At 37.9% G+C, this 24,747-nt stretch overlaps 1 protein-coding gene and 1 pseudogene across 4 annotated transcripts in view; both read left to right on the forward strand.

Moving 5' to 3' along the window:
- Positions 1-24,747, forward strand: part of RALGAPB (Ral GTPase activating protein non-catalytic subunit beta) — an 84,570-nt gene that overhangs the window by 40,048 nt on the left and 19,775 nt on the right. For 2 of the 4 annotated variants that reach the window (XM_032462292.1, XM_006188628.3), the window contains 12 exons: positions 44-211; positions 731-845; positions 1,216-1,363; positions 3,183-3,247; positions 4,462-4,591; positions 6,417-6,550; positions 10,938-11,120; positions 12,392-12,543; positions 17,587-17,774; positions 19,678-19,784; positions 21,338-21,490; positions 23,620-23,829. In XM_032462292.1, the coding sequence (XP_032318183.1) occupies positions 44-211; positions 731-845; positions 1,216-1,363; positions 3,183-3,247; positions 4,462-4,591; positions 6,417-6,550; positions 10,938-11,120; positions 12,392-12,543; positions 17,587-17,774; positions 19,678-19,784; positions 21,338-21,490; positions 23,620-23,829 (1,753 nt within the window). The remainder of the gene's footprint in view (positions 1-43; positions 212-730; positions 846-1,215; positions 1,364-3,182; positions 3,248-4,461; positions 4,592-6,416; positions 6,551-10,937; positions 11,121-12,391; positions 12,544-17,586; positions 17,775-19,677; positions 19,785-21,337; positions 21,491-23,619; positions 23,830-24,747) is intronic. The other 2 variants (XM_032462293.1, XM_006188629.3) reach the window with 1 other exon arrangement.
- LOC116658011 lies at positions 8,937-9,813 on the forward strand (annotated as a pseudogene).

A 24,747-nucleotide genomic window follows, 5' to 3' on the forward strand; every position in this document is an offset into this window, starting at 1 on the left:
ATTGATCAGCAGTTTGTTTAAAATTTTTTTCTTGCTTTCCTAGATTTTACATGCTTTTAATTCAAGGTTTGCAGATAAATGATTATGTGTGCCATCCTGTCTTGGCCAGCGTTATTCTAAACTCCCCTCCTTTGTTCTGCTGTGACTTGAAAGGGATTGATGTTGTGGTTCCTTACTTTATTTCAGCTCTTGAAACCATTTTGCCTGACAGGTAAGCTATCATTCTGTACTAGTATGTCAATTGTCAGTTTTGGCCTGGTCTATTTTGGTGCTTCCTCCAAATTAGTTTCCTAATTTTATCCTGTCCAGTTGTCTTCATAGCCCAAGGGGACTCAGGCCACGTTAAATGAGTGTAGAACATCCAGACCCACCTCGTCCCTGAATTCCTTCAGTTCTGACTTGTCCATTGGCATGTTGAATCTTTTTTGGCCTGGTCTAGAGGTGTAAGAGCAGCCCCAGCCCAGAGGTCTTTTGTAGAGTAAGCCTTACATTCAATTCAATCAATCAGGTTCTAGTTTTAATTCCATAACAGTTTAACATAGAGATTCTCTGTCTCTCTCACACACACAAATTGCAGATATACACTCAGTGGAAAGTAGTTACTGGATACTTTATAAAACCAAACCCAGTACTTGAATTGCGAGAAATTGGCATAATGTATATTTGACAATAGCTAAAAACATACTTTCGTTCAGAAATGCTAATACCTTTTTTTTTTTTTTTTTGGCAGAGAACTCTCAAAATTCAAAAGCTATGTAAATCCAACAGAATTGAGAAGATCTTCCATTAATATCCTGCTTTCCTTGTTGCCCCTCCCTCATCACTTTGGCACAGTCAAATCAGAGGTAAGATTTTGTTAAAGTTTTTTATATTCTGTGTTCTCTTTTGTATGCTAATTCAAGTTAAATTGTATTTTTTAAAATGGAACAATAGCTTTTTTAAAAAGTTTTAAGTTATTTTAAGTGAATCAACAAAGTAGATTTGTCACGGTATTTTTTGTCAGTCAGCCAGCATGCCTTGGCCTACCATAAGTGGTGATGGGCCAGTGACATCTAATAACATACATGAGTTAGTGTTAGACTTAGCACAGTGGCTAATGTTAGACTGAAAGCCTCGCTTATTAGGCCAGTCTTCTCTTTGTCCACTGTAGCAGTTGTTACATGGGCATAGTGTACCACAACAGACAATGTTAAATGTTATTTATTTCTTCCGTAGGTGGTCCTGGAAGGAAAGTTTAGTAATGATGACAGCTCTTCTTATGATAAACCAATAACTTTTTTGTCACTGAAGTTGAGACTTGTGAATATACTAATAGGTGCCTTGCAAACAGAAACGGACCCCAACAACACTCAAATGATACTAGGTTTGTGTTCACACATTTTTTTGTAAGTGAAAACCCAGATACTGTTGACCCCAGGCATGTTGAGGAGGCAGGGGTCAGTGATGGGAACCTAAGCATAATATAGCTCTACTTATTCTGAATCAGAGGCAGAATTTGTTTGCTTTTATATGCGGAAATATTTGAAGGGGCGAGAGGAGAGTAGGAAAGCATCACGGTTGTCTTGGTTGGTCATTTTTGCTTAGTTTTATTTGTGTTCTTTTTCTCTTTCCCGCTTGCCTTTCCTCTCTCCTTCTCTCCCCTTTTCTCCTCTTCTCCTTCTCCCCTCCCTCTCTTTCTTTTCTGCCCTCATTAATTCTGCCTCTTCCTCCTGCCAATTACATACACGTGACAATGTTTTGAGTTGGTGTAATTCTGGAAGCCATGTCAGAACCCTGCCAAGAGGAAATTGAGGAGTAGCTGTTTCTGTGCCTCCTCTCCTTTTCCTTGTTGTTTCCTACTGGTTTTCCGATCATACTGATTCTGTCTTAAATGGCTCCTTATCATTACGGCCACTTTCATTGTTTTGAACCCTCATCACCTCTCAACTTGATTATTGTAGCTGTCTCTTACTATACTTAAATAGTTTTTTAATCAAAGCCAAGGGCATGGTCCTAAGTGCAGGTAGTCTGAGGAGAAAGAGCAAGTCTCATTGCAGAGGTTGGAACACCCTCACAGAGCAGTCAGATAACAGCAGAAGATAGTGCTGATTGCATGTCATGTTGAGTGTCTTCCGTGTTGAGAGAGAGGAAACTGAAAGAACAAGGAAACTTCGTAGGGGGAATTGGAAGGTGAATTGGATATTTTAGGGCAGGATTTGAATAGGCGTTAGTGAGGTTAGAATTTCATTCCAGGAGAAATGACATGGCCAAGGAATTCGTGATGGCAGTAGTGGTTGGAGTGGTGCTCAGGAGGTATAGTATGTTAGGCAGCAAGAAGAGGGTAAATAGGGAAGAGTAAATCCTTCCATTTTGGAAAGGAGTTGAAGGGACAGAGGTTAAATCTCAATATGAGAGAGCCTCCAAGTTGTGGTTTTTTAGGTTATTCAAATAACGTATCTCTTGAAATCAGATAATTTCTACAGTTTGATAGAGTATTTAGTTTTTCTTTACCCTGGTTCTGAGGAAGCTCCCTATGTATGTATCTCTCAGGAAAGAGTCAATTGTCACTCTTGCCATAGATTGGCAAAGCTGTGTCTGTCCTCTCTTTATACATTGTGCATAAAAGCACTCCCCTACTGGGACAAGAAGCAGTGTGCTAGGCTCACCATCTTGTTTCTGTCCCAGCCTTTTTAGGGCTGTGAGTCCCTTGATAGTAAATACATGCAGCTTGCCTTCAGAATATGCAGCCACAGGCAAGCCCTGAACCATTCTTAAAAAGCAGTTGATCAGAAAGATACAGCTATGATTTTGATTTTGTTATTTTGTATTGAAAAGATCAGAAACAGTTTTGAAAGTATTCCATAATATTTTTCTTAGTTTTATTACCCTTGAAATTGAGATGTTTGTATCTGGTCTTTCACACCAATTAAAAAATACCTGAAAATGGTTATGTTTTTATATAAAGCAATTTGACCTTCAAATTTATTTTAGAACAATGTCATTTTAAAATTTTGGAGGCAGATCAGAATTAGGTCATTTCTAAAGAGTATCTTTTCTGACCAACCAATGGAATTATTAGTAACTTTATGGAAATTTCAGAAATACTTAGCTAAAGTCATATTCTTATTTTTGCTATTAATTGAAATATTTTAGCCACTTTAATATTCTTTCATGTATTTAAGTGCATTTTTTTGTTGTTGTAGGGGCAATGTTAAATATTGTTCAAGATTCAGCACTTTTAGAAGCCATTGGTTGCCAAATGGAGATGGTAAGCATAAACATGATTTGTCAGAGAATATCAGCTTCTGTTTTTATGTAAATATATTTCAAAATGTCTGTCCTTGTGATTTTTAAAGGCATTTGCTTGTAAATTCAGCTCATTGATTCAGAATGATCCTTTTAAAAATACCATCTATTTTAAGATTTCTTACCTTTCAGTGCCTCATCAATTCCCTGAGAGATTTTGCATGCGAGAAATTCTGGCCAAACACTGTCTTTATTCCTGGACAGTGTCTTCTTAAAGCTCTTACTTCTTTTGCTCTGTTGGTGAACTGGCTAGAATAATCCAGAAAAAGCCCCTTCTCCATAATTCCATATATCCCTAGTAGATCTAGTGCTGGCTGTAAACAAGCATCTAGTTTATTCTTTTCTGTCTCATCAGCTCTTTATATCCCCTCTAGACCGAAGTTTGAAGGTCCCCCCAAAGCACTAATGCTTCTAGATCAAAAAAACTTCCCAGAGACTCCCAGTGCCCACTGCTTCTGTCTTCAAATTATGTGATCCCTATACCTGGAGTAGAGGTGGGGGTGGGGGAATTAATAGAGTATACTGGGGTGGGCTGGGTGGAAATAGGATGGCTGATCAAATAATATTAAGGGAAGTATGTTCACGTCCCACTAGGTGGCTAGTAACAATCTCCTTATCTGTATAAAATGAATTGTGTTTGTAGGGAGAAAAATGAGGGAAGTCTTATCAGATACCTTCATTAGCCCCTATACATATAGGAGTTAATCTTTATACTAATCATAGTTTTTATTGTCTGTTTTATGACATAACTACATTTGGAAGTTACTGTTTCTTTATTTTTTAAATTTTATTTATTTATTTTTTAAGACTGTATTCCTGTTGTGAAGTTTTGCTTGAGAGGCACTAGGGTATTTCCTTAAGGACCCAGAGTCACTAGCTAGTGAAGCCTGGTGAAACGGAAAAGGTTCTGGGCTGGCTTTTTTAAACAGCAGCAAAAAAGACCCCAGAAAGGGCACCTCTCATTATCAGACCCTTGATACCCTGCAGTAAATGGTGTTTGTGCAGAAACACCACAGCAGTTTTAATCTTTTGTCAGTTTTTAACTGTGTATCAGTTTATGCCATTTAGTTGGCATATTCCATTTTATCAACATGGCTTTTAATGATTGACTTCTATCTGTACGTGTAAACTATAGATGTAGCCGTCGAATAATTTGATTCATTTTTGTTTGACCAGGGTGGTGGAGAAAATAACTTGAAGAGTCATAGTCGCACTAACAGTGGTATCAGTTCGGCAAGTGGTGGAAGCACGGAGCCTACAACTCCTGATAGTGAAAGACCCGCTCAGGCTCTCCTAAGAGACTATGGTAAGCCATGTTTGTTTTCTTGATACCCAAAGTTTATAGAATAAGTTTTAATGCCCAGGTATACAAAACAAACAAGCAAAAAATTTTAAACAGGACTTTAATGTTCATGATATTTATGTGTTTAAGTATAATAGAGAGGCTATTTATCTAAAACATTAAGAAAAAGAAAACAAGTCTTTCGAATTTAGCTATCCACCTTTTAGCAATTAGATTTTTGGGTGGTTTCTTAGGTTTTATAAATGATTGTGATGGGTGTTTAGGAAACATTTGTGGATTCTGTACCAGGTTCTAGTAATACAGAGTCAAATAGGATTTAGGTTCTGCCTCAGAGTCTAATGGCAGAGTTGGCCGGTATATCAGGTAGTGCAGTGTGATAGAGGTGGGTGATGGTGTATGGGGAACCCAGAAGAGACTGTCTTTGTGTTTGAAGCCTATATACCCTACTATATCTGGTTAGATTCTTCAAGTCACAAAGAATAAGAAAGAGTAAGGAAACATTTTCTAGGAGAGCATCCTATTCAGTAATGTCCTTTACCCTGGGCAAATTACTTTACGGGTTCTGTGAGTTCATAGGTACCTTTATGTTTTTATACATAAATACTAATGGTGTATTGAATCTGTGAATATTAATCCAACTAGATTGGAATGAAATCTAGATCCTCAGATGTGAGTTTAATTTTTCAGTCATCTGGAGAGTTCATGAGTCTGGGAGTCCAGGCATGTTTCAGTGGTTTAAGTTTGCTATGAGTATCCTTGAACATGCTAGATACATAAGGTCGTTATATGGATATTCAACGCATTTAAATATTGTATTTATTAAAAAGTTATTTAAATTGCTATCTTATTATATTTGTGGATTTGAGTATGCTTCAGGTGAAAATTTATTTTTCATGCTTCTAAGACACTTTTAAACTAAGGAAATGTTTTACATTATTATATGTGTTCTAATATAAATGTTTGAAGTGGTTATTGTTTGTTTCAGTATTTTGAACTGGTGTTAGTAAGTTCTGCTTGTAATGTCGTAAAATATTTTTTACTAAGAAATCCAGATTTGTGTTAGTGTTGCATGAATGTCTCTCTTTAATGATCATTCCTTTTTCTGTTGTCACTGCCCTCTTTCTGATAGGATCGACAGGTATAACGTCCCTAAAGCTTCCTATATAAATTCAATTTAATTTGTCCTAATTTATTAACTAAGTAGTTATTACTCTTAAATATAGAATTGGAGGCTAAATAAAAACACAGTAACTTGGTTATTAAATTTTCTTAGAAGTATTAAAGTTGTCTTAGAGAATTCAATGTTAAAATGTATTTGAAAAGGCATTGCATGTGACTTTTGATGGTTAAAGCCCTAAAAATAACTTGAAATAACGGACTCTTTATGGTAATTCCCAGCATCTGAGAATATTCTAAAATCTGAATTCTTTCCTCTATAAAATTCCAAGGAAATAATTGATAGCCTTTTCATTGTTTTGGGGTTTGTTTTTTTTTTTTGAGACTGTAACTGTGAGTTAGTTTAGAAATTTTAAGATTTACATTGTTAAAAGAATGATATTGAAACTGCCAAATCCCAGTGGCTGTCTGTATGAAAGTACCTGAGCTGGGAGCTAGAAGCTGCTCTGGTCCAGTGTATGTGCTCTGTGCACTGTTGTTCAGTCAGGCTTGATGCTCAGGCCAGAGGGGTGGGGAACATAGCACTGTGTGGGTGCCCGTCATGCTCACTGTGGCTGCTGTGGTCTGTGCCTGGTGGAATGCTGTGCTTCTTGTTACTAATACTTAGTTGTTTTCCCTCCCTGTGGGATGCGGCATTGGGGTTATATCCTAGCTCTTAATACAGATTCAGCTGCTGGGCTCCTGATTCGCAGCATTCATCTCGTCACCCAAAGACTCAACTCCCAGTGGCGGCAAGACATGAGCATATCACTGGCAGCTCTAGAGCTCCTCTCTGGCCTGGCAAAGGTAAGAACAGTCCCTTTATTTTAACCCAGCAGGCTTGGACTATGACTCTTTTTTTCTGTGTCTCCTGACCCGTTGGTATGGGTATTACAGTGTTGGTTATATTCAAAGTGTGCAAAAATGAGCCTTCAAGTGAGATTTTACAAAATGATCTTTACTTTTTTGTTTAATTGGTTCAAAGAGAATGAATGATATTTTTACTGTTAAATTTCAGGAAACATTTCAATACTTGTGGCTATTTATTTATTTGCACATAATTTTAGAATACCTGTTGACAGTGTTTGCTTATAAGACCCTTAAATTTTCAACATGACATTTTGTGCCATTATTGGATCATCTAACTTTAATGAACAAATACAGATTTGGTAAAAAAAAAAAAAAAAAGAGAGAGAGAAAAAGAAAAGAAAAGCTAATCCTAAAATATATCATTTGGGACTACCTGTGACTCTTCCATCTTCCATTATCAGAGATAAGTGAAAATTGGCTATACTTTCAAATTTCTTTCAGAGCTCTTATTTCAGTTTTGTGGAACCTTTGACCTGGGTGTCCATTTGCATTTCTCTTAAGTATTTTCTTTTTTATTGAAGTGAAATTCACACAACATAAAATTAACTATTTTAAAGTGAACAATTCAGTACCTATTAGTACTTTCACAAAGTTGTGCAGCCACAACCTCTATCTAGTTCTAAAACATTTATCACCCCAAAAAGAAACCTTATACCCCTTAAGCAGTTGCTTCCTAGTCTCCCTTTCCCCTAACTCCTAACAACCATCAGTCTGCACTGTCTCTATGTATTTACCTATTCTGGATATTTCATATAAATTAAATCATACAATATGTGACCTTTTGTGTATGGCTTCTTTCACTTAATGTGTTTTTGAGGTTCATTATGTTGTAGAATTTGTCACAATGTCATCCCATTTTATGGTTGAATGATACTTCATCATATTTGTGTACCAATTTGTCTGTCCATTCCTGTGATGCACATTTGGGCTGTTTCTCCCTTTTATCTACTGTGCATAGTGCTGCAGTGAACATGCACATACATGTGTTTGTTTGAATACCAATTTTCAATTCTTTTGGATATCTACCTGGGAGTGGAATTGCTGGGTCATATGATAATTCTATATTTAACTTTTTGAGGAGCTGCCAACCTATTTTCCACAGCAGCTGAATCACTTTACACTTCCATCAGTGATATAGGAGGGTTCCAGTTTCTCCGCATCTTCACTAACATCTCAGGATTTTCTTATCTGTAAAATGGGCAGGATTATCTTGTATATAACACCTGATGATGTGAAGATGAAGTGAAATGAGATATGTAGAACACTTTGTAAACACAAAGGTGATATACACAATAGTGTGATATTGTCTTAGATGATAAAATTTAAACCCTCATTTTACAGATGTGGAGACAGATGAGCAGAGACTTACTTGAGTCATGAGAAACAAAATAGGCAAGAAAACCTAGGATGTTCTCACCACCATTTAGAGCTTACCTTGGAGATTCTCAGGGGTAGATGTAATGGTCATAGTTTTGTGAGGAGCAGTTTTTTTGTTTGTTTGTTTTTTTTGAGAAGTTTTTGATACAGGAGGTAAGACCAGCCATTCATGATGGTACATGCAGGTCCATACTGTCTTTGAGAGCAAGGTACTGTTGCCTGTGACCTTCAGTACACTCTCAGCAGTAAGGAATAATTAGTCCTAGGTGGAGAGCTCTCTAGACCTGTCTAACAAATCATAAAGGGCTTATGCTGCCAGATTTCAAGACTTACTACTCTAAAGCTATGGTAATCAGAACAGTCTGGTATTAGAGTAGGATTTGACAAATAGATCAGTAGACTAGTATAGGGAGTGTAGACAGATCCACACATGTATGGCCGTCTGATTTTTGACAGAGGTGCAGTGGTAATTCAAAGGAGAAAGGATAGTCTTTTCAACAAATGGTGCTGGAACAATCAGATATTTATATACCTCCCCTCCCCTCAAAAAAAAACAAGAACTTTTATACTTTGTACTGTGTACAACAATTACCTCAAACTGAATTAAGGCCTAAATGTAAAACCTAAGCTCTAAAACTTCTAGATGAAATCACGGGAGAAGATCTTTGTTTGTTGTACAAAGATTTGGAGTGTACAAAGATTTCTTAGATATTACACCACAGGAGAACGAACTATTAAATTGGACTTCATTAAAATTAAAAAGTCTTTAAAAAGCTACACCATTCTTCAAAAAATATTGTTAAGAGAGTGAGATGACAAGTCACAGATTGGAGGAAAATCTTCCCAAAGCATGCATGTGATGAAGGACTGGTATCCAGATCATATAAAAAAAAATTCTCAAAACTCAGAGTAATAGCCTTTCCTTTTGGTGGTGTGAAGTAGCAGTATGATGGTGAAAATTTCCAAGGAGAGGACGTTTGTTGTTGATGGCTTTTTGAGAACTACCTGAACGAGTTCCTCACTCAGAGGCATGCTGAAAATAACTGCTCTGGAATTGAGTCCTGAATTATACCAACCAGGACAGAAATCATTACTTTGGCCTCCAGGATGCAGAATGTTCTTGATGAGAAGAGCCAGTAGATCGGGGAATTGACCAGCGTAGTTCTGAAGAAATTTGGCTTCCCTGAGGGCTCTATAGAGCTTTGTGCTGAAAAGGTGACCTCAAGAAGTCTGTGGTTCGTTGTGGAGAGTGGGGCCAAGGCCTACAAGGTCATGGATGTTAGGGAAACTCCAAGGACAGAGGGCTAACTCCATGAATTTTGTGGATAGTGTGATGATCCACAGTGGGGATCCTGTTAAGTACTATATTGGTACTGCCTTGGGCTACGTACTACTTAGATATGCAGGGCATCAAAGTGGAGATCATGCTGTCCTGGGACCCAGGTGGTAAGACTGGTCCTAAGAAGCCCCTTTTAGACCACATGAGCATTGTGGACCCTAAAGATGAGCTATTATCCACTGTTTCCATCTTGGGACAGAAGGTTAGGAACCCAGAGCTGCCTGTCATTAGCTAACCAGTCCCCAGTGCATAATAGGGTCTTGTTTGCACCTAGATCTGGAGTCTGAATGTTGCTTTGTAAATACTCCTAATACAGTCTTTTGAAAACATAGTACAACAATGACAGTAAAAGCCCTCAATAATGCAACAAACAGCCCGATTTTAAAATGAGCAAAAGATTGAACAGATACTTTACTGAAGATATAAAAAATGTATTGATGGCAAAGACGCACGTGAAAAGATGCTCAGTATCATTACTTATTAGGGAAATGCAATTAAAACAGCAATGAGATACCACTCCATACCTATTGGAATGGTTAAAATTTAAAAGACCAACCATACAAAATGCTAAGGATGTAGAAGAACTAGAACTCTCAGAAACCGTTAAAGGGAATGTTAACTGGTGGAACCATATTTAGAAAACAACTTGGCAGGTCCTTAAAAAAATTAAACATACATCTATCTGTCCTATGATCCAATTAGTCAACTCCTAGAAAATAAGAGAACATAATCCATATGAAGACTTGTACGTGAATGTTTATAGCAGCTTTTTTGTAATGTTTAGAAGCTGGAAACAACCCAAATGTCTAGTAGGTGAATGGATAAATTAATTGTGGTATAATCCATATAACGCTACCCATCAATAAAAAGGAATGAATAATTGATACACACAAAAATTTGGATAAATCTCAAAATAATTGTGCTGAGTAAAAGAAGCCAGATTCCCCCCCCCCAAAAAAATAGTACAATACTGTATGATTTTATTTATATACAATTTTAGGAAATTCAGGTTAATCTATAATGACGGAAAGCAGATCAGCAGAAACCTCTGGAGGGGGCAGAAAGGAGTGGGAGGAAGGATTGCAAAGGTGCATGAGATTTTGGGGGGTGATGAATATATCCACTATCTTGATTGTGGCAATAGTTCATAAGTGTATACTTACGCCAAAATTTATCAAGTTGTACACTGTAAATATGCGTAGTTTACTGTATGTTAATTATACCTCTGAGCAGCTGTACAGAACTTTGTAGCACGTAGAACATCACTGTGGTGTTAGGTTAAGGGGTTTGAAAAATGTGCACATGTTCCATTGCCAGCTATTCTTGTGATCTGTGGCAGTGATGAATAGGTGCATCCCAGGAATTAGATTTTAGAGCATGAAAAAGTATGCTAAAATGAAATACTGTTTTAGGGTTTGAAAAATGCCCTGTTTTTATAGAGTATTATGATAGTACATCTGAAATATTATGTTTCTCTGTATTAATAAATTTTAAAAAGCAAGGACTCCTGTGGTGTGTCACATTTCCAGAAAGGCTGGGCCTCAGTGTAGAGGCTTGAAATAGATACAGTGATTCATGGCTAACTGTTCTCCGTACGGATATGCTCAGGTGAAGGTGATGGTTGACTCAGGAGACCGGAAGCGAGCCATCAGTTCTGTGTGCAGCTACATCGTGTACCAGTGTAGTCGGCCAGCTCCTCTCCACTCCCGGGATCTGCACTCCATGATAGTGGCAGCTTTTCAGTGTCTCTGTGTCTGGCTGACAGAGCACCCTGATATGCTTGATGAAAAGGTTAGTTTATTACATCTTAAAAGACAGTAAATAGAAAAAAATATATATGTTGGGAAAATGTCTTTTAAAAGAGAATATCTAAATTTAAGTACAACATTGCATGCTTTAAACTGAACACACTTGTTATTTTTCAGTAGAACACTTGTCCTGTTGAACACAACCCAAAAACTGTCATTGTGCTTGTACAGTTGACCCTTTAATAACATGGGTTTGAACTGTGTGGGTCCACTTATATGCAAATTTTCTAAAATAGTAAATACTACATGATTAAATGATTTCATGGTTGGTGTACCCGAGAATGTGGAACTGTGCATAAGGAGGAACCACATATTTGAAGGGCCGAATATAATTTACACATGAATTTTTGACTGTACTGAGTCGGCATCCCAAACCCCCATGTTATTCAAGGGTCAACTCTATTTGGTTGTAAATTAACCCATAGAGAAGTTCTTTGGAAAGATAAATCTTTGAGTAATTTATCTGTGTACCATTAAGAATGTTCTTTCTTGAAAGGATGGTAGCCTTGAGATGGCTGGTAGGTACTTTGGTTACCCATCCTCAAACCAAGAAGGGCAGTTAATAGCCAGGCTGCAGGCCTAGAGCACTGCTTGTTCATAAAGGTTGTTTGTATCTAAAAAATTTTTTCACACACATTTCTTTCTTTTCGAATAGACACATACCTAGGCTGCTTTACCTACCATTGTTCCATGTAACACTTTTTTTTTATGGAAAGGCAGGCAGTGATAAAGAATTCACAGTATAAATAAAAGAAGAGATATCAGGCTTATTGGATATTATAGAGAGCTTTATATAGTTTTACAAAATAATACTGTTGATTAAATCTTAGTCATTTTCCTTCTGACTTCTAAAGTTATGATACGAGAAATTGCTTTAAAAATGTCAGCTGATGAATTTCCCTTTGGATAATCTGACTTGTTTTAAACCATCCAGGTTTAACTGAATTATGTTGTGTCTCTTTCACTTGGCGTTCACAATTTACAATCTATTGTAATTTTACCAGAACTATGACTGATAAAATCAAATTGAATTTATCATTACTCATTATCTAAATCTCTGAACAGTCAAATTTTTCTTTAAAGAAAAATTGAGGGCTAAGTTTATTATATTATTATGAAATTAATATATACCTATTAAAGAAAATGAGAAAGAAAGTAGAGCCCCACCACCAAACCACAATCACTATTGACATTTCCTTGTCTTCTCATAAGATAGGTATATTACAAAAACTGATCTGCCTTCCCTGCTTCTAGGACTGTCTTAAAGAAGTACTGGAGATTGTGGAACTGGGTATTTCAGGAAGCAAGTCCAAGAACAGTGAGCAAGAGGTCAAGTACAAAGGAGATAAGGAGCCAAACCCTGCATCTATGAGGGTGAAGGATGCTGCTGAAGCCACCCTAACGTGGTATGAAAGTAACTGCACAGGGATTGTGCCTAGGGATTAGATGGTCTCAGATGTGATGTATGTTGTTTCATCTCCTCCCCAGTTGTTCAGCATTAAGTGACATACCCCATTTAGGATACTTTTTTCTCCGGAAGTAAAATGGAAAAGAAAATGTCTTGTTTTTTGGACCAAAGGAAATCAGTAACTTGGGGCTGAGCATTTGGGTCCTTGTTTTTCTATGCTGGTTGGCAATAATTTAGGTCATATCATGTTAGAACTGGAAAGGATCTTCGTGAGTGTTACCTACCCCTTCACTTTGATGACTGAGTCCAGAGTCAGAATATGTCTGTGGTGACACCATTTGGTCTTCTACTTTCCAGCTCAGTGGTTTGTATTCTCTGCTACACTATTTGTATTACATATTATAGGTTCATTCAGCCAAGATTTATGAACTCCCTCTTATGAATTGGCAATGGGATTGTAAAGATAAATCAGATTCAGTTACCACCCTCAAAGAGCTTCTTTTGCAATAGGGAAAATAAGATATGAACACAAATATCTATATTGTTAGGTGGAAAATAACTGCTCCAAGAGAAGAGGTACAAATAAAATGCTGGGGTGTTGGAAAGAGGAAATGAATACTTACAGATAAGGGGAAATCACAGTAAGATTCCTAAGGAAAATGATATCGGCCTGACTCTTAGAGAGCAGGTAAAGTTTGAGCTAAAAGTCAGATTACAGAGTGGGTAGGGCAGCAAAAGACTCCTGATTCATGCATTTTGGCAGTGAAGGGACAGAGACGGAGTGGTACCTTGAAAGAGAAGCGGAGAGAGTTGAGAGAGTTTGTGTTTGGCTGAGAAGTGAGCAGAGCAGAAAGAGGGAAGGAAGGCAGTTGAGGTATATTTATCAAATGAAAAGAAGAGGTAGGTGGAGAAGATTCGATGGAATCAGTACAGGCAGAAAGATGGGGCTTATGAAAAGGTGAATGTGGATGAGGACCTAGAACAACATAAAAGCAGGAAGGAGGAATGTCAAGTCAGTCTGGGTTCGCTCATCTTGGTCTTCTTAGTAAAGTGGTAGATAAGACAGCTTGTAGAAGGTTTGTATGTAAATCAGCCCTTACCAGGGGCCTTATGCCACAATGTTGTATGAGTTCAGTGACCTATTGATTTGGGGTGAGTACAGTAAACTTGGATTTATTTCTGTTCCTCATAGACTTAGGTCATTCAGTAAAATTTTAGCAGTGTACTTGCTTTTAGTTTAGTCCTGTTTACTATGCTAATACTGGGCTTTCAGTGAATTTGTGGAGGTTTGGCTAATAGCTGGAAAAATAAAAAAATGTGGTTGAGTACTAGAAATTTAATAAAAGTCCAGAGAGAAGACCATACGTGGGTTGGGGTGGACTTAAAAGCATCATAAAAGAACTGAGATTTGATGTGTACCTTGAAGAGTAAGAAGGATGTGGAGAAAGGGAGAAGGACATTTCTCACTGGGACTCTGCATTATACAAAAATAAGTTAGCTCCAGCCTGGCCTGGATGAAACATTCCATTGAGAGGATGACTGGCAGTGAGGATTGGATATAAACTCAGAATGAGTAGAAAGCTCTAGGGGGCTTCCCCCTAACCTAGCCAGTAGGTATCTAGATGGCTCATCTGTCTCATCTCTGCTGGCAGCTCAACAAATGGTACCTGCAGGGTCAAGTCTCAGTGAAGGCCCTGAGAGTCATCATGAAATGTATCCAAAACCAGTTTTCTCTGTTTCCTCACAGTTACAGCTTCATGTCAGTAGCATTGCTGTTTTCTAGTTAGGCAAACACAGAACTTTGACTCTTTTTCTGATTTATCTCTGCTTTATTTATCATTCCCCTTTTGAAGCAAGTGATAGTCCAATAGACTTTACTTTTGAAAGTATTTCCTCCATTCCCTCTAACCCCAGATAGCATCCTGGTCCTGGCCTTTCTCACTTCTTGCCTAATTTCCCTGTTTTCAGTCTCTTACCCTTTTCATTCTGCATTCTGTTGCTGAACTCATCGTCCGTAGATACTGTTCTTATTCTGCTGCTTGAGTGATTGAAAACTGAATAGATCTGTTTACTCTGTTTATGTTGTGAAATTTTTAGTCTGGTTTTCAAGGCCCTTCTTATTCTGTCCCCACTCAAACTGTCTGATCTTTCCCAGCACATCCCTTCTGCCAAACTGGCAGGCCACTTGTGGCTGTGAAGTACACATGCTCATACCTGTCTGTATACTTCCCCTGGATTTCATGACTTCCCTCTTGTTATCTTGGTCACATCTTCTGCTGTTCGGTGTTCACATCACATCTGGCTACTTCCGTGAGACCTTCTTCGGTTAATTTGCTCTTTTTCTGTTTTTCTGTGCTCATTCAGTCTGACCCTGCCATGCAGCATGGAATTCTGTACTGTCATGATCGCACCAGGTTATATTTGATACATGCTAGTGTTGTCTTCTCAACCTAGGTAAAAGCCATAATACCCTCTTCACACCCCTCACAGTCTGAGCACACAGTAGATGATTGTGGAATGCAGATTGGCTGGTTTTTCCCCTTGTACTGTATACATTAGGACTCTTGGAAGTCATTTCAGCAGCCCCTCTCTTTAAGTCACTTTTTAAAAGACTTATTTACCAAGATATTTAGCTCTAATTTTGGGATACTTTAACCCCCAAGGTTGCCCATTTCATTTAATTGTTAAAATCTTGATGTTTCCATTGAGCTGAAATCTCTCTCACTTTAACTCCTACCCATTAGTTCTCATTCAAACTTTTGATGATGAAATCCTTTTTTCCCCAAGGAGTAGCGATGTCTGAAGACAGTCTTATGTAATTTCTGATTCATTTCTGCCAGTGCCTTCAGCTGTTTTTTGTATGCCAGGGATTTAAAGTACCTTTATCATCCTGATCATTTTCCTTTCAATGGTGGAGGTTTGACTATGCACCTCTTTAAAGGTTGTTTAATGAGTATAATATGTTAGATACGGTCTGATGACCTTTCAACTCTGTAGAATATTATCTTTTCATTAAAATGTACTTGGAGACTGTATTGAGTATTTAAGAACCTAGTGATTTGCGCTAAATCAACTAAAATCTTTGAGGCTTTTTTTTTTTTAACACACTTACCTTTTGTCTTTTTCATATTGTACTTACTTATTTGGAGGTATTTAGATGTAATGTACAGCATTTTATGTTTAAACCTGAAATTTGTTCATGTAAGATTTACCTCATTATTTTTAGTCTTTTAAGATTCTTTTGGATCCCATCTCTTACTCTAATACATTAATTCTGCAGCTTAATTTGCAGTCAGCTGCAGATTTAATGAGCCTGCCCTGTGTGTCTTAATCAAAGACACTGATAAAAATATTGAACAGAGAAAGGCAAAGCATATGATAAGATATTTCCCTCCAGTTTCACAGGGATTTTTAAAAATCTTGTCTTCAAGTTTATTATGATATACTGTCAAATACTCGTATGCGTTGATCTCAGAGATATATCTCTGCCTTTCCAGTCTAGTCATTGTCAAGAAGAGACAATGTGGTTAGACTGGTGTAGCTTGATCTTAGTGACCTGCTCCCTTGCCAGCACCCTATTTGATAATGTCTTAAAATCTTGCATGGGACATAAGCTCACTTGGTCCATATGCTTTGTGATAACCATCTCTGTCCCATGTTAGAAAACCCACATTTTCCCATTACTGGTCTCCTGGTCTCCTACAAGTCCTTAAGCTGGAACTCATCATGAAATTCTCCTGGTCCTTGAACTTCTTAGATAGTCCTCTTCCTAGGAGCAGAGAAAATGGAAGGAAAATACCTGTTGAGCAGTGTTGCCTTCTATTATCAGAGAGATTTGGGTTCAGGCATTAGAATGAAAGAGAAAGGGAGAGGCCACAGGAACTGAGGATTGCGATGATGAAAGTCGTGTTGGGGAATACTAGTTTTCCAAATGAGTTGCATATGAAGGGTCAGGTGATAGTAGGACAAGATAAAATATTTTTGTTTTCTTAACAAGATACTTTCCCTGTTTCAGTTTCTTAATTATAAAATGGTAATAATAGTGGTACCTATCTCATAGGGTTGTTATAACTAAATAAAATAATAAGTGCTTATTAGACTCAGTTCTTGGCACATGGTAAGTGGTATGTGTAAGTTATTGTTATTCATTGAAAGTATGCAGAAATCTCTGGATATAAACATTTCTGAATGTTAAGGCTTGATCAGTTGATTTCCAGTTTAACAAAGCATTTTTTCTTACATATTCTCATTTAATAATTACAGTAGTTCTGCAAGATGCAACTACTAGTACGTCAAGTTCCTTATCTGTGAAATGAGGATATCTATTCATGGCCATTTAATGAGAAGGCGGCAGACCCTGGTTTCTGATTCTTGATGATCACTTATCTCTTCTGAGCCTGAGTTTCCTCATCTGAAAAATTGAGGGGATTTGGCTGATCTTTGAGTCCTTTTCTAGGTTAGGTTTAGCTAGCATAATCCTGAAACATGGAGCACACAGATTTTTAAAATGTATCTTTAGGAGCTTCATGATTTAGAAATATGATTAGTCAAGTTCCCTGGGTAGCAGACTTTGAGAGAGAAATCTGCTTGCAAGAAGTTTATTGGAAAGTGCTGTCCAGATCTACCCTTATAGGGGAATGAGTGAAGTGGGATTGAGCAGAGGGAAGAACTAAACTGATGCATTGCAACAAAGAGCTCTGGAGTTGGGCTGGCCCTTCAGAATTCTCTCATGTTGAGTTTGAGACCTGGGACTTTACACTGCTGGAAGCTGTGTATCTTGGGTGAGGTGGTTCTCATTGGCGTCTCTAAGACTCCGATGAAAGGTATGGCCACCATCTTCCTGCTTCTGGGGGAACGGATCTTTCAGTCTTGGAGAGGGAAACCTGGACAGCACACCATGGCATCTACCAGAGAGTAAATCTGATCCTCAAAGAGGAAGCATGGCTTTGGTCAGTTAAAATTCAGAAGAACAGATTGATGCATGAGGTAAACTGAACATTTTGCTTTGGGAACTAACCGTTATCTTTTGCATTCTCCATAGTATTATGCAGTTGCTTGGCGCATTTCCTTCACCCAGTGGTCCTGCCTCTCCTTGTAGCCTGGTGAATGAGACCACTTTGATTAAATACTCCAGACTGCCAACCATAAACAAGCATAGTTTCCGATACTTTGTCTTGGATAACAGTGTCATCCTGGCGATGCTGGAGCAACCTCTTGGAAATGAACAGAGTAAGTTTCAGCACCTCGGGTTCCTCCGCTGCTAAATCAGCTTGTTCGTTAGTACTAGCAAGCTGTTCTCAGAATCAGGGAAGGAAAGACTGCAAAATTCTAAGTAATTTTGCATTTGTCGAAAAGGCTTCTAGCTGTCAGATAACAGCAACTGAAAAATAGAGGGTCAGAAAATGGAATATACATATTAAGTAGAATCTGTTAGAGGCTCTTTATGTGTATCTGAAATATCAGAAAAGAACTCCATAGTTTTATAAAAAGTTTGTTTTGGTGGGATATTTTCTGTTGCTTACTGTGTCTGAAAATCATTATTACTCTTCTGCTTGATAGTAATTGGAATCAGCCAGTATATAAAGGAAGCATAAAACTTCTGTTAAAAACTTTTACACCAATATTGTATTCTAGATGATGTTCTTAGATAGACCCTTATTACTAGGTAGGTGAAGGAAAGTGAAGTTTATAGAATTTCTGGGCATACAAAGGACCTAGGGAATTACCTAGTGTACAGTTCCCTCATTTACAGGTGAAGAAACGGGTTCAGGAGGGTATGTGACTTGTCCAGGGTTATTTGAGAACTACATGGTATGACTAGGACTAGAATCCAAATTTTCTGAACCTCATACTGTCTCTTTCTGTTATCATTGCCCCACAGTGATAGGGTTTTCTCAGTGATTAAAGATTTGCCTTCTTATTTTGCATAAGTGAAAAGGGTCTTGGAGTCCCATGCATATTCTGTTGAGTATAGGTAGGATCTCATAAATCCATAAAATGAAATGAGACGTTCCCAGTAGTTCAGGGATGAATGAATATCATCCCAGGTTTCCATTATGTTGCAGTAAGATACAGTGACTTTAATATGGAATAGATGGGGCCTTTAATCACTGCCTAACTCCAGAAGCACTGGTCCCAAGTCTTTCCTGCAGACACCTCATCCTTCTCTACCTTAGACCTGGAGGCTGCTTGACTTTCTTCCCTAGCTTGTGCCAATTATTTATGATTCCTCTGGCTTCCCATTCTCAAGCCACCTGCTAAAGAGTCTATAAAACCCAGTATCCTCTCCAGGTTTTCTGGCCTGAGAAGTAAGTGTCAACCCTTTTCCAGATTTTTTAGGAATTCGCTACTCTCATTCTAAGTAATTTTATTGCATTGAAAGTCTACCAGAAATATAGTAATAGGGATTTTCAAGATGCACATAGACATTTTAATGATTCATTTTAGTAGTTAATAACAGAAGTGAGAGAGAGAAGCTTGAACAAGTTTGATTCATACACCAGAAACAAAATAAGGGAGTAAGACGACGAATCTGGGTCACTTAGGAAGTCCATCCTGAGTTCTTTACTCTTCTTCTTCCTGCACCTGAACTTCTGCTGGGATGAAATAGGTGCCTGCTCGTGGTGAGCAGCAGTACCCAAAGGCACCGGGGAATGTAACATCAACATTGCAGGCACCCAGCCTGTCTTCTGCACTTAGGTCATTCCCAACACTGAAAGTTAAGAGTATTTGCTAGAATAGTGTTTCCCCAAAATGTACATGTGTACTGCTGCAGATATGTGAGCTGATGGTAGTTGATATGTCAGTGAACATTATTTTATGTATTTTTAAACATGTGTTTTAAAAGTATATAATTAGCACACCAAAATTCATGATTTTTCTTTTAGAGTAGAAATATATAATTTCCTTCAAAATTTTTAAGTTTAAAAAAAGGAAAGGTGGTTGATATAAAGTAAGATAACAGTTAACAGTAGTACGTGGATATGGCAGAAACCACGGAGGTGGTTCACAAAGGATGAAAGTTTGGGAAACATTGTGCTGGGGCTTTGGTTATTAGAGGCTCTAAAGTTGACACAGGTGTATTTTATGTGTTGCCAGAAATAAAAACTTCTACACCAACATTTTATTCTAGATGATTTTTTCCCCTCTGTCACTGTGCTGGTCCGAGGAATGTCGGGAAGACTTGCTTGGGCACAACAACTTTGCCTTTTACCCAGAGGAGCAAAAGCAAATCAGAAGGTATCCATCAGATGTTACAGGGAAGTGACTAAGAGTGTGTGCTTGTGTGTGTGTGTTGTGGTTTAAAGGTTAAATAATATTCCAACAAAAATCAGAGATAAAATAAATATATTTGATGCTAGCCAGATTCAAGTTAGTGAGTTCATATCAGAATCATCTTAGGAGCCTAGAAATCCAGGTTTACTAAATTACTCTTTAAAGACATCTTCAAGGCAGGTGTATTTTCAAAAAGCTTTCCAGGTGACTCTGGCATCCACTTATGATTAAGAACTACTGTTCTGAACGATGGCTTCAATTATTTTCATGCAATGTTAAATATAATAAAATTCAGGTACATGTCATATATGAAAAAAATTTGACCAGATCCTTGATGTCTCTGGCAACAGGACTTAGTTTCAGATTGTTTCATATAATTTATTCCTGTACAATTGATAATATGCTCTATAATTTTTTTTAAAAAAGCTGTATAATTTAATGAAATCTTCCTTTGGGGTGTCACGGTTTATTTTCTTTATAAGAGTTGTGATTATGTGAATAAAATTTGTTCATCAGAGAAAGTTGGAAAATTCAGCTAATAAAGAAGAAATTTTAAATCATCTGCATTCACTCTCCAGAAGTGGATAGCCACTATTGATATTTTAGTGGATTTTCTTCCAGTCTTTTTTTCTTTCTGTATGTAACACTTAAAAATAAAATTTTAGTCATTTTTGTATCCTTTTTTCACTTATCACATTGTAAGCTTTTACTTATGTTACTAAAAATTCTTTAAAACATAATAAAATTTTACCAGCATTTAAGAGAGACACCCACAACATCGGAGCATGTACCTAAAATAATTCAACATCCTAGATGTCTCTGTTAAATGAGACGTGTTTGCTGTGAGGAGCACACCCCTGCTTTCTCCTGGTGGCATCATGCCGATCACATTCTGTCAGCAGAACTATAAGCCACTGAGTTATAGCATTACAGACCAAGGAGGTAGGAGAGGAAGCAAAACTGGTTGATAGTTTAATATGTGCCGTATATATTTTGATTTAATCATCACAACACTCTTGTGATAGGTTTTTTCCATTTTTCAGATGTGAAAATGGAAGTGACGCAGCTAATATGTATTAAAGCAGGGATTTGGAGCCATGAAGAGCTAGAGTTGGTGCCCATACTTTTTCATTTAAGCCATGCTAAGATTCTAATTAGTGAACTCACTGTCTAGGGATGCCCAGTAGACCTGAACTCATACTTCATTACATGGAATGATTTGAGAGCCCTTGGGGAAGAAGGAAGTTTGAGCCTTAAGCTCTAAAATGCCTTATCCATTAGCTTACCACTGAATATGGAAGAGTCAGACCTGGTGCAGTGGAGGTCTGTAACTCATTTAAATATCAGTCACAAAATCTGTAAGAAGTTGATGAACGTTTTTATAGAAATAAAATAGAGTACACTGGTACACAGGCTGTTTATTATCTTTCCCATTAGCAGTAGTATTTGCAAATTCTTACTAAGTTCCTGCCAGATGGCACCAAATGTAATAAACATAATGTTGCTTGTTTTAACAGCTTTTTGTGCCTGAACCTCGTCCAGTTCCTAAAAATGATGTTGGATTTAAATATACTGTAAAACATCGACCATTTCCAGAAGAGGTGGATAAGATTCCTTTTGTGAAAGCAGATCTGAGCATTCCAGATTTGCATGAAATCGTCACTGAAGAAGTAAGATAAATTATTATCAGCTGTTGTTAAGAGAATGACTGTAAACATTCTTAAACAATTTCTGTGGTCAAGACACTACCTTTCTTTGGTGTTCCTGGAGGTGATTCATAAGATGACCTGGGTGTTTGTCATCTAGGAGGTTACCATGTAGTAAGACAAATACAGATTGTGGCTGATTGAAATAGAGAAGTGGCACCAGGCTGCCTGGCTGGTCCATGGTTTCAATAGTGTAGTGACATGATCAGACCCTAGTGGCAGATATTTCCAATTCAGAGACCATTGTGACAGTCCAGGCAGGAGATAAGAAGGACTGCCTTACTGATAGTGGACATTTAAATATATGGCATATATTCTAGGGCTAGATCCACACAGTCTTGGATTGATGGAGAAGGAAAAAAGCCAAAGAACTTTAGATTTTGGCCTTTATTGACAAAGATAATGGTGCCATTTACAGAAATATAGACATTAGGAAGAGGATAGGTGTGGGAAGATGGGAAACATTTATTTGGTTTCAGATTAATTTAGATAGTTAGCTAGATTAAGTAATTTAACCTCTTAGTCAAGGGAGAAGGATTTTCAGAAATGGAAGACAGAGGTATGTTAGGGCATGAGAGAACAGAAGGGCAGGAATGGAGATCAGGGAGAAGGAGCACTAAGAAGAGGCCCCTGAATTTTGGCATGAAATTGTAGGTGACTTTGAGAGCAGGTTCACAGGAGTGTTAAAGTGTAAGGGTCTGGGGAATGAATAGTTAATAAGGAAAAGACAGTGAATATAAGCTACATTGTACTGTTAGCAGTAAAGGGAAGGATACAGAGAGGATAATAGTGTGAGGAAATAGCCTAGCTAAAGAAAGGCAGTGCTAGTTTTCCTCCCTCCCTCCCTCCTCTCCCTCCTTCCCTCCCTCCCTTCCATCCTTCCTTCCTTTGGATGGGAGGAATATGAACATGCTTACATGTGGAGAAGGGTCTGCATCTGCTAATGCTGTAAGATGGCTGGGGGAATGATGAGTGATGGAGTAAGGCCCCCAGAGGCAGTAGGGTCAAGGGTCTATGTGACTGTGTCTAGAAAAGGGATACTTCTGTTAAGAGGGGTGAGGAAAGGGTAGATGAAGAATCAGAGACATTGACCGGTGGAAAGGAAAGAAACTGAGGTGGCTTCTGTAAATTTTAATCTTAGTTCCTAGCAATATAATAGGGAAGCAAAGATGGTTCTTAAAATTGCCAGGCAGCCCAGCTAGGTTTAAGTAGCATCATCTATAGTGAAGTTACTTAACTCACTGTGCTGACTTTCTTCAAAAGTCCTTGTTATCTGGAGACATAAAAAAAAATTTGGTGTGAAGATTGACAGTGTGAATATGGAAACATGAGGAACAGCATTTTATGTGCTTAGGAGAGGGTATTAAGATGTTAGATTTGGGGATTTAGTCTTGGTTGGGAAGTAGATGAAGCTAGAAGGATGCTAATGGCTTGGGGAAATACAGGGAGGGGTTGGTTGCCTCACTGTGATGGTAAAGGGGGAGTGAGGGTATGGGTGAGTGGCAGGGATTTCAGAATTGTAGCTCTTGGAAGGACAGCACATCTGAGGTACCAAGTGTGTCATGGATGGCCGGAGTTGTGACAGTTGAGGAGGTTGTATTGTTCACCAAAGAGGATGGAATTTTAAATAGGATTGATCGGAAGGGAAGCAGAGGTAGCGACTAAGCCATATATATAGTTGTGGACTTCAAAACATGAAGGGGGATCACTGCAGGATGAAGACAGGGATCTGGAAGAGGAGGTAAAATGATCTGGAAGATGGTCAGGGGTCTGGCAAAGAGCAAGAGCTCTGCCCCCTTTCTTGCCTGTGTGAAGGGAAGCAGAGACAATGGTTTCACTTACAGTGAGGAGATGAAGGAGCAACTTTTGAGGCTATAGGGAGCATGTTTTGGGTATTTGTTTTAACCTTGAAATGTATTTGCTTGGTTGTATACTCTGTATTGAATCTTAGTATTGGTTGAAACTCAGTATTGATCACTGAAAATTATCTTCATTTATTTTGTTACTTGTAGCTTTGTTTTCATGTAAAAATTAAGATTAATCTTATTACTTTTATAATAATTCCAAACAATGAAATACTTGGTTTATTTCAGTTAGAAGAGAGACATGAAAAATTAAGGAATGGCATGGCCCAGCAAATTGCTTATGAAATACACCTTGAACAACAAAGTGAGGAGGAATTGCAGAAGAGAAGTTTTCCTGATCCAGTTACAGATTGTAAGCCCCCACATCCTGCCCAGGAATTCCAAACAGCACGTCTTTTCCTTTCACACTTTGGATTTTTGTCCTTGGAAGCATTGAAGGTAATTTTCTTAAACTTTTATGAGTAAGTGTATTAATAAATTAACATTCAACTGATGGTAGCTAAAGCATTTTTATGAGGATAGACTAATTTTAAAATACAAAAACTGTTTAAAATCTTACCCTTCCTGCAAATAAATGAAATTCTTTGATGCTATAGATTGCAGTATGAGCTCCAAGATAGTTTTGCCATGAATGTATTCAGAGTTCTGTCTGAGAAGACTGCTTTGACAATACATCCCACCTCTGAATTTTCCTAGGTAATGTAGGACTGAAATCACATATATTAATGAAATCTATAGATAATTAGAAAAAGAATGTTAAAACTCTTTCTCAGTAAACTTTATTGCTGAATTATTACTGGCTACAACTGACTCTACTCATTCATGCCACTTTTAAAAAGGACCAAGTATAAGCACTTCTTAGGTTGTAAGTTTCTAAGATCAGACTGTGTCGGGTTATGTCTGGGCATCACTGCTTGCTAGCTGTATGATCTTGGGCAAGTTGCTCAACTTTTCTGTCTTAGTTCCTCATCTGTAAAATAGGGGTGATAAGGGTATCCATCACTGTGGTCGTGTCAGGTGCATCACGTAGGACATAGGTACAGAGTGAGCCACCCTCCGTAAGTAAGATAAATAACTCCCACTATTCTTAATTCTGTTATCCTTAAAACAATTTTACGAGGTAAGTGGTGATACCTTTATTTCACATATGTGGAAAACAGGGCCTCAAAATTGTGAAATAGCTTCCCTGGATGTGGATTTAGAATTTGTACCAAGGCCTCTTTGTTTTGAAAAGCACAACTGAAGATTACCAGGCAAGAAGTTGCTTACTGCACAAGCTGCCCCCTGCCCTTACTCTCTAGCAGGTACTTGGTTAAAGGGCATTTAACTTTTTAGGAAAGCAGAGGGGAGCACTGC

The sequence above is a fragment of the Camelus ferus genome, chromosome 19 (genome assembly GCF_009834535.1).
Source record: "Camelus ferus isolate YT-003-E chromosome 19, BCGSAC_Cfer_1.0, whole genome shotgun sequence".
NCBI classification, from domain to species: Eukaryota; Metazoa; Chordata; class Mammalia; order Artiodactyla; family Camelidae; genus Camelus; species Camelus ferus.